Here is a 17,903-nt window from a genome sequence, read left to right as displayed (position 1 = left end):
ATTGTTGATCCTGGAAGGAAATCATCTCATATGAATCCATCCCAAATGGATCACACTGTGTAAAACATGGAAAATGGTCCTATTGCGTGTATATTTTTTTTAATGAAGTTATACTTAACCATGAATAGTGAGAAAGAAATGTAAAAACTCAACTATGTTAGAGCTGGTGTGGGTGCGTGTTTAAGTGTGTTTTAAAAGAAAAACCCATTTCTCTCCAGTAGAATTGAGAGTCTCCTACACTGTCTTCCTAAAGCCTTGGAGGAAAGCTTCCCTTATGCTAAACCAGGCTGAAATGTTCTTACTTTTCTCCATTCTGGAAATCTGAAACAACCCACACTTTTCTGCGTAAATCATTCAGGATTTCTGCCGTTTCCTGCCCAGAAACAGTTTCTTCATGGTGTCATATTAGAAGTTTTTCTCATTGATAATTTCTTTATACTAACATAACTAATAAAAGCTATAATTCTATAAACAAATTCAACAGTCAAGGTAGCAGCAAAGAACAGAGGGCACACACAAAGCGCTTCACTGAAGCAGGTTTAATAAATAAATGTCTTTAATATGTGCTGGATCCACATGTAGTTTGACACATAGTAAGATTATACATGAACAAGCAAAGAACATCCACTTGGTTCCCTATTCTTAGAATCTTGGAGTAAATGTGAACTAAGAATATCTTGCAGTGCATTTTGGAAAGGAATATTATCTTCATCTGGACTGGTGGTCTGCTTCCAGCTCTGATCATGAGGTTAAAAAGGAGGAAGAGGAGGGAAGGGGAAGGGGGAGGAGGGAAGGGGCCCTAAACAAGACTTGTTGAAAAAATAACCACTTCTTCAGTGCTGCACAGAGGAAAATACCTCAGGTGCCACAGGTGACCAGATGACTCTCTGGTACTGAAGCTCTGTCGCTTTTGCTCGGGGCTTACTTTGCATAACTTAAAGTGTGGTCTCTGTAGTAGGAAAATTAATGGCCCTGCCCTTTCCAAAACCAGATTCCTTTGTTAGTGTTGGTCCCATTACACAAAACAGGCACATGCCCCAAGCTTCTCTGATAACTCAGTTTTTCTTGGGTATGGATTTGCCTTAACAGACTTAGCAGCTTACAGGAACTATGTGCTGGAAGTGATATTTACCAACCCCTTTTACTTACTTATAAGCTCCATCAGTATGGGGGCTGGGTACAGTGCCTGTGGCTGGTTCAGTGCCAGGACTTGATACGTATTTGTTTAATGAAAGACGATGTCTCAAATCCCTCTCGTTTCCCCCACAATGTGAAGTGCAGTACCAGACAGTTAAGAGGTGATAAATGAACACTTGTTTACTAGGTGATGATTCAAATTACTGTACGAGGTACCTGAAGTTAAAGATTTATTTAGGTATTCATCTCCTCAGTCCTTGCCCCCAGAGTTATTGGCTGTAAATATTGATGACAGGTGAGGCATACATTCCAGGTGAAAAATTGCTACTGCGTTCCCTAAACTGCCACCATTCTGAATCACTTCAGTCCCCAATTTTTAATCAGACCCTAGTACTTAATCCTTGAAATGACTAGTACTGAAAACATGGCATATCCACATTCCTTCTTATTAACTCTGGCAAAATGATAGTAGAACCAAACAAAACACATTCATTTTCTGTTTACTTAAATTACAATTTCGACGGTGTTTCTCAGTACTGGAAATTGTTTAATTTTGTCCCTTTGAGTCTGAGAGTTCTCAAGAATAATTACCTTTTAGGGTAGAGAATCTGAAGCATGGATTTTTGTTAATTTGGGCCATCTCTCTTTTAAAAGAAGTAATTTATGGAACTGACTCATAGGGAAATACTTTTAAAGACAATAGGTAATTTTGGATGATTAGACCTCAATCATTTGAGCTTCTCTGCTTTGGGATAGGAATCAGGAACCAGGCAGGCTCTCCCAAGGCCATGTGCAGACCTGTTGAACCTTGTAAAAGTGCTGGAATCTGTCTGAGTAATTAGCAACTTTGCACTCAGATTTCTTTGGATTGAAGCAATGGGACATGCAAATGTAGGAGAAAGCCAGGGACAATAGCGAAATAGCTGAGCAGTAGTGGCCAAGAGGAGTCTTATCACAGTGATTCAGGGACAAAGTCTCTTCAGTTCAGGAAGAACATAGCACATTTAAAAGAGCAACAAAGACAGAAGGTATGAACCGTGCACTAAAAACCATTTACTTCCAGAAACAGACCATTGAGGTCCTATATAGACTAATATGTCCAAAAGTCAAAAAAGATACAAGAGAAATACATCATTTTACTAGTGCCAAGTTCACTTTGTTCTAGGAACTTAGATATTTCATAATAAAAATTGAAATAGAGGCCAAAAGTGAAGCAAAGGCAATTACTTTTTAGATGGATTCTAGTCATCTTAATTCAGGCAACCAGTATATTTTATTCAGAACTACTTCTGTTTCTGTCTTCATTCAAGCTATGAAGTTTTAAGATAGCCTTTGATAGATGGCAAGTTATTTTAGTTCCTTTAATATTTATAAAAGTGTAAGAGTCCTAAAAGTTATTAGTACTAAATGTCCTTGTTCATTTTTTGCCCACTTAGTTACTAAAATAACTCTGACATCAAAATATTTCCATGTAATAAAGAATTATTTAGCAGTGAAGATTTACCACTAATTGATTAGTTTGAGTAGACATACTGTTAAGTAATGTTGATTGGCTTTAAATTCCCATACAGTTCTCACCACAGTATAACTGAATTAACCAACCATTATAAATATTTAATAGATATGGAAACCATTTGTAGGAGTCAGCAATGCGACTTTCCTGTTTGCTTTATAAGCATCTACACAGGTCACTTCATATCATGCATAGTAACTTATAGTAATGACCATGGTAGTAATATATAACTTGAAAGTTAAGGGAATATTTTTAATTTGAATATCATTTTTATTTTACCCATTTACCCCAAGCAGCAATATATCTGACTGATGTATTTTGGGTTGAGTGCGTTTTATAATAAAACAGGATCACTGCCTTCTGCTTTCTTGAACTCCTAAAGCCAGCTCTCGCCTCTATCAAATTCTGTTAACCACTTGATGGGCCCAGTAATCAAAAACTGGGTGTGGTCAATAATATTCAAGTAACTTTTTCCTAACCCCGACAACCCCGAAGACTTCATATGAATAATCCTGAATTGCTCTGGCAAGCGTTTTATTTACCTACCCCATCAAAAATGTATGGACGATTATGACCCGAAAGTATACTACCTCAAGGGTCAAAACAAACTAATTTAGGTTTTGACAACAAGAATGTTACAGAAATATTTGTGATGCAAAATCTTGTAAGGTTTTGCCTTAAAATATGTTTTATAATAGCTGATATTTCCTTGGTTAACATGATTGGCCAGAATATGGAAAATAAAAGGCAAGTCACCCACAGGAGTCAACCCGGGCCTCTTGAACAGAGTACGTGTGTGAGCGCGTGTGGGCATGGCTCACTGCCTGCCCTCCCTTTGCCATCATTGATTTCCTCCCTCTTCATTAAACACTCATTGATTCTTGTCTTCCAGATGACACAGGCTGTCCTAGTAGTCAGTCAGTATCTCCCGTGAAAACGCCCTCGGATGCTGGCAGCAGCCCTGTTGGCTTTTGCCCTGGAAGTGATGAAGACTTTATCAGAAAGAAATGCACAGTTGGAATGGTTGGTGAGGGAAGCATCCAGTCAGCTCGACATAAGAAGGAACCAAAGTCAGGCCTTGTAAAGCCAGGTGAGTGTACGTAAACTCTTCATGTTCTTATTGGAGCAATATGACTAGAGGGATTTCAAATGAAATTTGAAATGAAACACCTGGATATCAAGGTAGGGAACACTAATGCTGTACCTAGCACCCAGAAACATCTTTTTTTTTTTTTTTTAAGTAAAGGAGGTAGAGCATAGAGGGGAATATTTTCTGTACTAGTTGTTAATAATTGAGAATGCATAGTGACATATGTGTCCGTTATAAAGACATGTAAAAAAGGGAGGAAATTTGAAGAAATGTTAACTGAATGGTCTAACAGACACTTAAACTATATAATTAAGTCTAGCATAAATTATACTAAGAAATTACTTGGTACCATTCAAAGTGTGCACAAATTGTGAAAAGAACAGGTTACCTTGATGCCCATCTGTAGGGCTGGGCATACTTGCTGACCTAGTTATTTTATTTGCTTTTAAAGATTTAAATATGAATATGATGCTATATATTCAATATATATATACATAGAATGTTCAATAATTACAAAATAGTAAAAGCTATGAGGTGAAATGGAGATTTTTATTACAGTGAATGAGATGCCATGAACATCAGAAAAGGTCAGTTCTCAGAATTTGCAATATATAAATAAATATTTTCCATCTCAGAAATATATACAGTATATGAACAAATATAGTTTTAGTGAAATTAAAGTTATAACTTGAAAATAAAAGGACCTGAGTATTGGCATTGAGAGACAACCCCTATATTGCATTATTTTCTTCAGTATCACCAGTTGTACTATACATATTAATGAGCCTGAAAAGACAGATTAATGGCTTGCATGAGCCCCATTCCTTACATTTGTCCTCTGATTTTTGTTTGGTGATATCATTATTGTGCAAGGAGCTATAGATGGCTTTATTTCAATGGAGCCAAAGGTTGGTCCTGTGTACGCTGCCATTGGAAGGTCCTGTGTCCTCTTCCATCTCTCTCTGCTTTTGTTCTTCCTAAATAATTGACATGCATAGCATATCTTAATGGATTATTCTTCGTCTTGCTTTTGGTCAACCAAAGAGAATGTTGTTTGGTCTGAGAGCAAAACTTAAACCGTATGAAGAAGAAATCCCCTGTTTCCTAATAGTTCCTGGTAAATGTTAGTCATGACGAATTTGTTAACAGTCCTTTGCTCCGGAAAAATATAAAAAAGAAAGAGAATGGTACACAATGGAGAAGACAGCATATAAAAGAGAAAGATGGACATTGTAAAAAAGGTGTTGGGTACCCCCAATATTTAAGACAGAGACAATGAATTGAAGAGTGTCCTGTAATTATAGCCAAGAAATAAACCATTACCTTGTGTACTCAAGAATCAGAACTGTCTTCCTCCCTCCCCCAGCTCAGTTCTCCTTTTTTTAAATTAAGAAATAATTGATATACCATAAAATTCACCCTCTTAAAGTGTACATTTCAGTGGTATTTAGCATATTCAAAAGATCATACAGGGCTTCCCTGGTGGCGCAGTGGTTGAGAGTCCGCCTGCTGATGCAGGGGACACGGGTTCGTGCCCCAGTCCAGGAAGATCCCACATGCTGCGGAGCGGCTGGGCCTGTGGGCCATGGCCGCTGAGCCTGCACGTCCGGAGCCTGTGCTCCACAACGGGAGAGGCCACAACAGTGAGAGGCCCTCATACCGCAAAAAAAAAAAAAAAGAAAAAAGATCATACAAACATCACTACTGTCCAATTTCAGGACAGTTTAATCTCCCCCAAAAGAAGCCTCATACCCATTAGCAGTCACTGTCTGCTTTTCCTTTCTTCCAGCCCTTGGCCACCACCAACCTACCCTCTGTCTGATTTGCCTGTTCTGGACATCTCATATAAAGGAGTCATACAATATATGGCCTTTTGTGTTCGGCTTCTTTCACTTAGCATAATGTTTTCAAGGTTCATGTATTAGTACTTCATTCTTTTTACGGCTCAATAATATTCTATTGTATGGATATACCACATTTTAAAATAGACTTTTTTTGAGCAATTTTGGGTTTACAGAAAAATTGAGCAGACAGTAACAGAGTTCTTATATCCCCCCTCACTACCACTACTTCCAGTTTCCCCTGTTATTAACATCTTGCCTTAGTGTGGTGACAGACCACATTTTGCTTATCCATTCACAGTTGATGGACATTTGGATTGTTTCCACTTTGGGGCTATCATGAATAATGGTGCCATGGACATCCATATACAGGTTTTTGTGATGCTTTCAGTTCTCTTGGGTATATACCTAGGAATGAAATTGCTGAATCATATAACAACTCTATGTTTAACCCTTTGAGGAATTGCCAAACTGCATTCCCAAATGTCTGCACCACTTTACAAACCACCAGCAATGTATAAGGGTTTCAGTTTCTCCACATCTTTATCAACAGCTGTTATTGTCTATCTTTTTGATTATACCCCCTCTAGTGAATGTGAAGTGGTATTTCATTGTGCTTTTGATTTACATTTCCCTGGTGGCTAAAGATGATGAGCATTTTTTTTTTTTTTTTTTTTTGCGGTACGCGGGCCTCTCACTGTTGTGGCCTCTCCCATTGCGGAGCACAGGCTCTGGACGCGCAGGCTCAGCGGCCATGGCTCACGGGCCCAGCCGCTCCGCGGCATGTGGGATATTCCCGGACCAGGGCATGAACCCGTGTCCCCTGCATCAGCAGGCAGACTCTCAACCACTGCGCCACCAGGGAAGCCCAATGATGAGCATCTTTTCATGTGCTTATTGGCTCTTTGTATATCTTCCTTTGAGAAATGTTCTCAATTTTCTTTTAACCTGGGAGCAGTCACCAATGGAGTCTGCTTCTGTAGCATACAGGATGTGAGTTTAAGAGCAGAAGCCCTGTCATCCTCTTTTTGTATTCCTAGCACACAGGGGCCGGTGTGTATCGAGGGCACAATCAACATTGGTTGACCTCAACAGCAAAGGTAGGCTATGGGATTGAGAATATGAAATGCTGCAGGAAAGAATGTCCTCTTCATGGATTGTGAAGAAAAGGTAGATTTTTATTGTGAAGGTATTGTAGGACTTGAATGCAACCTGAAATTATTTCATTTTTGTTATTCACCACGCCTCCACCCCCTGGCCCCATTCCAAAAACATTTTATGGTGGTGACAATACAAAGAAACAGTGAAAAAAGAGACAAGTGTGGTGCAGCAAGAACAACCTAAATTTAAATGGCAGTTAAGATTATCCTTGCCCTTCCTTGTTTCAATAATCATAATAAGAATAATCATATCTTAACGAAAGATTTAAAACCCTATGTGTATGTACAGAATCCACCCTCAGCAAGTCTGGTTCCTACAGAAGATACTTGCTAAAGATCAACTGCTTGTCTTGCTGAGAATGTTTAAGCCTTATGCTTTCATGAAGAACATGCAGACAAAAAGAATAAAAAGGAGAGGGGGGGGAGGGAAGAAGGGAGGAAAGAAAACAAGAGTTGTTCTTCATGCTGTTTTGATAATGGATCATTTGAGAATAGTGAAGGCCACAGACCCATACTCCAGAAAAACACACACAAAATATCACATACTATTTCTGAGGTTTCATGGGTCTCCTTTATTAGGATTTATGACTCCTAGTTTAATGACCCTTGCCCAGAGGCAGAGCCTGAAACAGGGCCTTTGTCAACTGCTTCTGGTTTAATTGCTCAGAGGCAAACTTATCACCTGAGTAGTGCTGACCTCGTGGTTTTTTGATTTATTTGCATTTTGTCAAGGTCACAGGGGTCCCTAAAGGTTATTTCTTAGTTGCCTGAAATTCCTAATGTCATCACTGAAAACCATTGCTCGAGCTTTTGACTGGGCCCCAATTCTGGACAGTAAGCTCTTTGTATTTCGAACAATCTGCACCGTGACCTATAGTTCTCTGAACTTTCAGCAGAATAAATCTGTCATTCTCATAAATAGGAGAAGAGGAAATCCTGGAACCGAGGCCCCTGGGTGACTCCAAAAATTATAAAATGCAGAGACATAATCTGTTAAACCACAAGAAGATACTGCTCTCCGGTTAAAATCTTCCACCTCCTCTGTCCCCAGGTGACCATCTCCCCTCAGCCTAAACTCATCTTCCGCTCTTGATGTGCGCTCTACTTTTTTTAAATAAATCGACTCCTTAGGACCAATACCAGTTTATTAAAATAGCAAGCAATTAGTGTCTCTTATACAGATGCTCAAGGGCCCTTTAACATTAACCTGGGCTCGTTTTATTTTAGGTCCGTTGTTCTAGATTCTGGAAACTGCTGTTCATCTCAGGAGGGAGTTATAGAAATGCCCCTTTGGTCATTCAGATAAAGAGCTAATAATATTTACTGAGTATCTAATGCAGAAGGAGAAGAGAACTGTGTCACAGGATGCCAGGAAGGGCTCTGAAAGGTGAGCTGAGCACGCCAGCACCTCTCCAGCAGGGTACTGTGGCACGCGCCCAGCATGAAAGCCCTGCTTTCCGCCAAGCAGGACTCGTGTTGGAACTTCTTGGAGGCAGTGAGCCTTCTGTCATTTTGGCTTCTATCACTTAATGCCTATGCAGATTTAATTAAAAATTACCACCAAAAAGCGGAAGAAAACACCCCTGCAGTTCAGTTGAATGATGGCTTTGCCTTTTTCGTGTCAACTCAGCACACATTTAAGACTGAATCTCCAGAGTGTAATACAATGTCTGTCATCAGGTAGGTGTTCAGTAAATACTTCTCTGAGAATAGAGTGTACAAGGAATCATGTGTAGTGTGGGGGGAACATGGGAAAGATAAGCAAAGATGACCTCAACATCATCCCTGCTCTTAGGGACCTTATCGTTTAAGGCAGAAAACTCCAATAAATCTGGGCTGCAGTACAGATTAAAAGGAAGGGAATGAAGGCATTCTGATTGGGAACTTTTTTTTTTAATAATTAATTTTTATTGGAGTATAGTTGATTTACCATGTTGTTAGTTTCCGCTGTACAGCAAAGTGAATCAGTTATACATACACATATATGCACTCTTTTTTAGATTCTTTTCCCATATAGGTCATTACAGATTATTGAGTAGAGTTCCCTGTGTTATACAGTAGGTCCTTATTAGTTATCTATTTTATATATATAGTAGTGTGTATATAAAATCCCAATACTTTTTGAGGGATCTGCGGTGCTACCATTCCTTCTCCCAGGTGCTTTTCCTATTTGTAGTTCACAGTCAATTTTCCTGATGAGATTTTTCTCACCTAGAAAGGAAAGGCCTAATTGGATTTCTGTGCTAGGACATTAAATGACATTCCTGGGCCTCCTTTAATGCTTGATTTTCTACTTGGGGAGCATCTTAACCCAAAGGAGAAAAAGACCCAGTGTTATTGTTCTACAAATGCAAGTACTAAATCCTTCCTACACAAGGCTTGTGGGAGAGCTGGGGAAAGAATTACACAATTTAAACAAATATTTAGAAAATGTGAAAGGGAGGAAAAAACACCTCCCGGTTAAGGAGATAGGTCAGGAGCAAATGGTTAGGGTCACTATAATTGAAAAGAAACCCACATTTAGAAACTGAAATGTTGAAATCTGCATTTGAAAGATGTCACCTCTGCCATCAGCATTCAGACTAAGTTAGTATTCCCTTGTCATCAGACACCACCCAGGCTTTTGAAATCAGAGACCTGGCCAGATGAACTGTAATAACCTCACAACAACAACAGAGGATGGGTTACTTTAAGAAGACGCTTTCCCACATTCAGAGGCATTTGCTGGAAAACTCTGAAGGCACCAACTGGGTTAATGATTAATCAACACTGGTTCCCTTAGTAGATTGAGGCTCTTTCACACACAGCCGATAGCCTGCAGCTGTTCCCGTGCTTATCACAAGCATTGTGCCTTTCACTTCAAAGTTAGTTCTGTGAAATGAAAGAGACAATTTACAGGATGGGGTGCGGGTGGGACATACATTCTTATAATAATTTGAGCTACAAAGAGGAGACTCACAGCTTACCCAGTTTGTTTCTTCAGAAAAAAAGTCGGGGGAGGGCAGGGCTGGGGGGGACACCTTCTAACCACCAGACTCAGGAGCCCAGTATACTAGGTTCACAGTTCCATACCACCTCTTTATAACTGTGCACTCTTCAGCTACTTGTTATCTTCCGGAAACTTGGTATTCAGCATCTGTAAAATGGGTTATTGTGACAACTAAACAGATTAAAGAATGTAAAATGCCCAGCATTGGACCTAGCACAAAGTAACTCCTTAGTAAATGTTAAGAATGGTCATTTGTTGCTCTTAAAATAGATATCAGAAATTCCTTGCACTTTGTTTACAGGAGAACCCTTAAAACTGTCCACAGAACTTATATGTTTATTTAAAAAAAATTCTAGGAGGTCATGTCTCCCAATTCACATAACATGGGGGGGAGTGTTTGCTATAGGAAGGCACTGAAAAGAGCATTAATTGACAGCTGTTGGCTTGACAATGAAGAAAGAGATGGGAAAATATGAAAAAGCAGACAAAAGACCACTGAAAAGCGTAGTGGCCTTCTAAGTGTTTCAGGCTTTAAATGTTTTGTAGCACTTAATGCAATAATTAATGTTCCAGAAACAGACTGAGTCAGTGTGATGGTGGAGTTGGCAGAAAATAATGTGTATGAGGGCAGGAAAACGTCTTGAACATTTTAGAAATGTTTTCATAGAGTGGAAAAATTAAAATTTTAGTGCTAAAAGAGATTTTGGTTAAATGGAAACATGCTGCATTCTTTGGCAAGGGGCAGTACTTTTCTAATAGCTTACAGTTTCAATCAAAGTTCTTCCAGCAGCAAAGCCCAGCCTCAAATAAAGGCTTAAGTCTATTTCAGATACTGAAGATATCTGGAAGAATATATTAAATGTTGTGGGCTTGCATGACTCTGAAGTTTGATTAAAAATTGTTTTAGCTAATATTTATTGAGCCCTGACTGTCCCAGGCAAAATTCCAAGGACTTTACTCATTTAATCCCAATATCAGTGTGAGAAAGTGAAATCATTCTCCCGTATTTTACAGATGGAGAAACTGTGGCATAGAGAGGTTAATTCATGCAAGGTCACACAGTTTGTAAATGGATTTTAAACAGGGTAGTCTTGCTTCTAACTCTTAACTACTGCACTGCGTCTAAGGTCTGACTTCAAAGGAATAATTTTAATTATTCCTAATTAATAGGAGAGTGTGACAATTGAGAAAGATGTATTGATATAAGACAGGGATTTTAAAAAAGTATCTGTAGAGCCCTATAGATTAGCTGATACAGTCCATATACAGATCATGCTGGCTGTTGCTGGTAACAGAATCAGTGAACCTCAGTGTAACTTCAATGAAATACAGAAAGTTAAACACAGGAGGCTGTTTGGATGCAGGTCAGTAAAATAAACCCTGAGGATGTCAACATCAAAGAAATGTTAAGGTCTTCAGGATTTTCTGCTTAATCATGAACTAGTCCTTTCTGTACTTGTCACAATGTTTTATGTGCTGCCCTGCATGTCATTAATACTTTTCGCAAAAAAAAAATACTTTCGTAAACAAAGATCATTAGGCTTTGTCAACTTAAACAAGAGCTTTTGCACTGATACCGAAATCGATCTCTGAAACTTTCTTTCACTCTGAGAGAAACAACGTTCCCCCAGGATACAGCAGAGAATGTTTTATGGTGAACTATTTTATAGTCTATCCCTTCCCCCCAGCAGAGACCAGACCAGTGATAAAAAGCTTAAATATGATGAGGAGACCTGAGTATTTATCTTTATGGCAGGATTACTTACATATTTACTCTCATGCCTTTCTCCCATCTGTGCTTTTGATGATGCACCCAATCAATGTAACGGTGCCAAATGGTCTGCTAATGGTTTTTCCCTAAGAATTAGTGAATTATAATCTTCTTCTTTCCAGAGGCCCTGCCATCCAGATCCCAGGTCTACGAGGATTTATTGCATGTACAGTGTTCTAGCTACCGGTGTGAGAGCCTGCCAGATGCTAAGTGCTCTAATGTGTTAAGAACGAAGCATTATGGGTCTCTCATACGTAGCAGACACTCCAGCAGACCACACACCCACCATTAAAGATATTTATCAACTACCAGCATAAGAGAAATAAACCTGGAAACTTCTTTTACACACAAACCTATAAACTAAGAGTTATAAATCATGCAGATACATTCTTTAGGTTGGGCTTTTTTTTTTTTTTTGTCCTAATTGAGAAGAGTTTATTGAAGACACTGCATACACAGGAATGGGCCTGATTAAGGAAATCCAACAAGTATGGCGATGGTAATGGCTTGGAGGCCTTCCCCCATCCTGAAGAGGCCAGAGGCCAGAGGAAGGTCGAGATACCCAGGACCCAGAGGGAGAGAATTCCCAGGCTACATGTGAGGGAACCGTGTACTTTGGTAGAGGAACAAAGCACCTGACAAGAAAGGAGGCAGAGGGATAAGTACTCTGACCTCTCTTTCTTCCTCGCCAGTATAATCTGTTGTGTGGCATTTGGGTGGACTGTAGGGTTATTGACAAAAGTTACGTGTTGAGCAAAAGTCATGTAAGTTCATTTGGGTAATTCAATGAATTAAGGTCTACTACCACCTGAAGCTGTATCTGAGAGCAGCCAAGGGACAGCAGCAAGCTACGTGAATGCAGCCCATGGTTAAGTGAGGTAAGCTTCAGGAAGCTGGTTGCAATGGGCTTACATTCCAAGATGCATGGATTAGAGTGTGGCATTGCAGGAAGGTGATCACTGTGTAGGAGTCTGAAGGACGGCCACCCTCACTTCACCACGTGTAAGGTTTCTGCTAAACCTCAGTTTGAATCCTGGCTATACATTGACTGACCAGCTTTCATTCATTCACTCAACAAGTGTTTATGAAGCATTTACGCTGTGCTGACACCACTGTTCCAGGCATTCGGGATAGAGGAGTGGAAAAAAGGGAAAAGATGCCTATTCTTTTGGAGCCTGCCTTTAACAGGGGGAGATGGCTGATACACACACAAGCAGACAAACAAGATAAGTTCAGATAGTGACAAGGAAAACAGGGTAATGCTATAGACAGTCATGGGCATGGGGCAGGGAGTGTCTGGGGAGATGACAGTTGAGCTGAGAACTTAGTCATATTCCTTCACATTTGGGGAGGGTTTGGGGGGCAGTGGGCAGAGCAGTGACCTAGGAAGGGAGAAGAGTTGTCGCAGGTGAGGTTTGTGTCTTTAGAGCAATGGGAACCTCTGGCCGGTTTTAAGAGAGACGATTTAATGTATGTGTTCAAGATCCTTTTGGCTGCTCTGTGGAACTCGGATTATCAAGAGATGAAACTGGAAGCAGGTACATTAATGAGAAGGCAGTGAAAATAGCAAAGTGTAGGGAAACAGTTATATGACAGAATATAAGGCCCTGCATTTTCCTAATGAGATTAAAAATGTTTTATTTTATTTGCTAACTGGAGTAAACCTTTAGAGATGGATGAAACAGTCAATATCCGATAGGTTTTTTAAATTTATTTTTTTAGTTAAACATACCAATTTATACTCTTATTAATTTAGTAACATTGATCTTGTTATTCATAGTTAATATAAAAAATTTATTGTCTTGCTTATCGTTCGAGCTACCTTTCAACTCAGCCATCTTTTCCAGAGCAAATTATCTTCACCGCTGCCCAATTTGTTTAATATAAAGCAGTTTCGAAGGCATGTCTGGTGCTTTTATTGGGTATTGTTTTCAAGCCTACAAGTACTGTGAGGGTATGAGTTAAGTTAATGTAAAAAGACGCCCCCAAATCCAGAGGTTAAAATTAGACAGGAGTTGATCTGTCTCATAAAACAGTACATAAGTGTTTGGTTGACCGAGGCTGGTAGGCAGCTGTGTCAGGTCAGCTGTCCTATACCAGGCAGAAGGAAGGGGGAGAGGGACCGGGGGATACTCACTCAGTCATTTTAAGGTCAGAGCACAGAAGTGACACGTGTCGTTTCCAATTATATCCCAGGACATCTTAGTCACCTGGGCACCTATTATTATGGAAGAAGGGGAGAATGAGGTGGACATTGGAGGGCAAAGAGCAGGCTATCACAACATCCATGGATAGCACGGGACAGCTGTTTTTTCTGTTTTCCTGTAGATGCAATGTAAGTATCCGTCACTACCCAAAGCTATTCAGTTCCTGAGTTTAGTTAGCAAAGGATATGTTTTTCAGTCTCTACAACTTAACCATTGACTATTGCTATTTAAATTGATCTTTAAAAGGTTGGAGAAGTCATATGACAGGAATAATTACAAAATCTGGTTTTGAATTTCTTGGCCTTCTTCATTTTAAACAATCCCATCAGTTGATCTCTGAAGGCGGCCCAAACTAGCACCGACTGAGGTCAATTCAGACTGATGTTTCTTTTTCAGATGACACTTTTTGTTCAAAGAAGGTAATTATAAGAGAGAGCTCTATAATAAGAGGCTTTGGAACAACTTTAATGTAAGGAGGAAGGTACCTCACCTTGTATTTAGACATTGAATAGGGTGGACCAGGTCACCTGCCCAGCAGTGAGGGGAGGGGGAGTCAGTGGGCAGGAGAGTTTCTTTTGTAAACATAAGGAAATGTTTTCTCTTTTTTTTTATAATATGGAGGAACAATTAATGCTTATCCTTCTAAGGTTGCTGTGAGAATCGTAAAATATGTTAAGTATGTAACAGAGTACAGGCCTACCTTAGAGATACTGTGGGTTGGTTCCAGACCACTGCAATAAGGTGAATATTGTGATAAAGTGAGTCACATGAACTTTTTGGTTTCCCGGAGTATATAAAAGTTATATTTACACTGTACTGTAGTCTAGTAAATGTGCAATAGCATTGTGTCTAAAAAATATACATATCTTAATTTAAAAATACTTTATGCTATCAAATGCAAATCATCATCTGACAACTCAGGGTTACCATATGCCTTCAGTTTGTAAAAAAAACACAATGTCTGTAAAGTGCAATAAAGCAAAGCGCAATAAAATGAGATAGGCCTGTATATGCATGGAGTAAATACTGCACAGCACTAAGAAGTAAACATGCACATCCTGTATCTTTGCAAAATCAGAGTCTGCATCTGGTAAGAAGTTGTGTTTCTAGTTACAGTATTTGCCTAGTCTACAGTACGTGCTCAATAAATGATCGTTACCATGATTAAATGAGAAATGAAGAGAGTTTACAAATAGCACAGCTTTAAGGCATTTGAATGTTCACTCACCATCTTGTATGCATTGGCCCTATTTTATCATGGATGCCTTCTTAGTTAGAATTATTCTGATACAATGGAGGGCTTTGCTGGAAGCTTGATAAACGTGCTTATTACTCTAAGCAAACTCCTGTTTGGAAGCGCTATGCCAACAGTTGTCCTAGGGAGCGCTCGACTCCATTCTCCCCCATCAGAACAATGGATGTCTCCTGTTCCTGTCTCCTGGGAAGCACTGTGAAGTGCGTTGCATATTTAAATAGCTGGAATTCATGAAGTACACCAAGTATTTTCCTCAAAGCATCACATGCTTGCCATTAAATGTAGGACTGTGTGGGGTTTGGATGTAATTTCTTCCTTGATCTTTGGGATTTAATCATTGTAGAAAGACTCACAGTGTTGCTCCGTAATTGTCAAAGGATTAGCCTTGACTGTTGTGTACGCATTTACTTCTGTTTGACAATTTGATGTTTCCTTAAATGCTTTGTGTTCATTCATGAGGGCGATGGTTTCATTTGAAATGCTGCAGTCACCAGGGAGAAGCTCCTGTGCTCTTCCCTGATTGGCCAACCTCCCCTCTGCCTCCTGTTGCTATGGTGCCCAGCGGAGTAACTTCCTTGCCCTGCACAAGTAGGAGGCTCGGTCTCCATGGATACCCCACTCTGAGACTGTACTCCACGGAGAGATGAGCTGAGCTGCACACACTGTATTTCTGCACAAGACATAGCCCAGCCTGTGGTGGGAGGCTGTTTGCAGAGGCAGTGTTTGCCATGAAAGTCTACGGAGCTTACCTTCTAAGTAAGTCATATTAGTCACAGTAAGTAAATAATTATATTGGATCCCAGAGCATATGCTCTTTGTGTATATGTGTGTGTCAAGTTAGTTGTGGTAGGCTAAAAGTGTAGTCTAAAAACAAATTTTCCACTCGCCTTCCAGATATTCTGAATGCAGAATCTGGATCTAAACTTTTAAAAATAGACACATATATTGTTTTAAATACCCCTTGTCATTTGTGAGTCTGCCATTCGAAGCCAAAGGGAAAAAGATTGACCATGGACGATTACAGTTTAGAATGCTCTTCTAACTCTGAGCATTGCATGCTGCATTTGTAAATGCAGAGCTTGGCCTTACCCAGCAACGTGCTGTGGGAATAGATGAGCACAGCCACAGTTAATGCTAATTGGCACTGCACAGAGTTTGCAGTGGGCCTCTGTGTAGACTGAAACTCGATGTGCTTATTTTCAAGAGAGATCTCGCTCATGTGCTCATATCTGCCAGTTCACCATGGAAATTATTCGGAGACCATCTCTCTAACCAGTTTTAATTTACTTTTCTCATGTAGCATCCAGTAGAAATTCTAAAACTCTTCATGACTGTGGAATTGGGATGTGGAAGAATTTTCTTTTTATTAACTGATTTGCTCTAATACTTCCTCTTTACTGTACATTCCAAGAGCATAAGGGTTGGGTTTGCAATGTTGTAAAACACATGAGTCATCTTAAAGCAATTTTCATTTGCTGGGCAAATGATTAATGCCTGTGGTGTTAAAATTAATTAGTGGAAACAAAAGACTGTGTGTATGGTAACACCAAGTCTAGTTCAATAACTTTAAAATTGTGTAAAATTAGATTTTCAGGCTGTCCACAGAAGGTAGCTGGCATCTAGCAGCTCTAAACAAAAAGCAGAACATGTACTATATTGGTATAAAGAGAGATTCATTTTTAATCGTATAAAAGAGGGAGCACAGAGTATTACACTAGACTGTAAATGTCTCTTATTTTCTGTACTCATGACTGACCATTCATGCAAAGGACAACCAGTGTAATGTCATCTCTTCTAACTGTTAGTCATGGCTCAATTTTAATTGCCCCAAATGGTGAAAAGGTACCACCCTTTGAGGATGTGAACCTACTGGTGGCTCCTCTGGCTCTGACTTTGTCACTGAGGTCGAGCTTTAGGTCATTGCCTTCATATTTTATAAATATAATTTCCACCCATCAAAGGGGCAGCAGACAAATAAAGGTGCATGATGAACTCTGTAGTGATCATGGTTTTGGAGACCTGGAAACAATGTCGATGACACTTTCTCCAAAGTTTTTCACCTCATGAGTATTATAAGGCTCCATTTCCCTTTTCCAATGTGTCTGTGATCAATTCTCCTGCCCATCTCTGAAAACCAGCATTGTATGGGATTTTTTTCAACCTCAAAATATCGGAATTTCCTCTCTGTTTCCTAATCTGTATAATGGAATAATAATAGTACCTATGACACAAGGCTGCTTTGAAAATTCAATGACATCATCAGTGGCACATGACGTACACTAAACAGTCACTGCTGTTGTATTATGATTACTGTAAGCATCATCATCATCATTTTCACAATGCCTTGTAGTTAAGGGAGGCTGTAGCGAATAACTTGAACAATTCTTTGGTTTGATGCCATTCAGCCTATCAAATTTCCTAGCAAATACTTACTAAGAACCTAACTGTGTGCTTGGTTTTCCGATGGGAATTATGACATTCAATGTACTTGAAAATGTAGACAACAGAACAAAACGTGAAATATGCAGTAGGTTTCTCTTTTCAAATGTGTGGCTTTCTGTTTTCGTTAAATGGCTATATCTATATCTACATAATAAAATGTTTGCCAATTTGTTTTGCTGCCACTGATGGATATGTAGGATTCCACAATGGCTATAAGCTAAAAGGGGCTGGGCCATAGCATAAGTCTAGTTAATATTTATAACTTGAATTAAAAATGTGACATTTAAAAACCTAGGTTCAAATTCTAAGCCCACTTCCTTTCCTGAAAGGATTTCCGTTCAGAGTGCAGTAAATGACATATTTTGAATGAGAGCAGTTTCATGAAGTTGAAAGTTTGGGGAATGATGGGAAAGGAAGAGATGCGAAATGATTGATTAATCTGTATAAAAATAGGTTCCATGCTGGGATTTTTCCTTTTGCACTAATCCTGTGTGACAT

At 39.4% G+C, this 17,903-nt stretch overlaps 1 protein-coding gene across 12 annotated transcripts in view; it reads left to right on the top strand.

The window, feature by feature from the left end:
• The window catches only part of SYBU (syntabulin), a 112,435-nt gene that overhangs the window by 60,222 nt on the left and 34,310 nt on the right, over positions 1 to 17,903 (top strand). For 7 of the 12 annotated variants that reach the window (XM_049700418.1, XM_049700417.1, XM_049700416.1 and 4 more), the window contains 2 exons: positions 3,543 to 3,740; positions 6,622 to 6,681. In XM_049700418.1, coding sequence (XP_049556375.1) covers positions 3,543 to 3,740; positions 6,622 to 6,681 — 258 coding nt within the window. Of the gene's footprint in view, positions 1 to 3,542; positions 3,741 to 6,621; positions 6,682 to 15,438; positions 15,720 to 17,903 lie in introns of those variants that run through there. The other 5 variants (XM_049700419.1, XM_033411233.2, XM_012537834.3 and 2 more) reach the window with 2 other exon arrangements.

The sequence above is a fragment of the Orcinus orca genome, chromosome 17, assembly GCF_937001465.1.
Source record: "Orcinus orca chromosome 17, mOrcOrc1.1, whole genome shotgun sequence".
Taxonomy (NCBI): domain Eukaryota; kingdom Metazoa; phylum Chordata; class Mammalia; order Artiodactyla; family Delphinidae; genus Orcinus; species Orcinus orca.
Note: the sequence above shows the minus strand (reverse complement) of the source record. Positions and strands in the feature narration are given on the sequence as shown.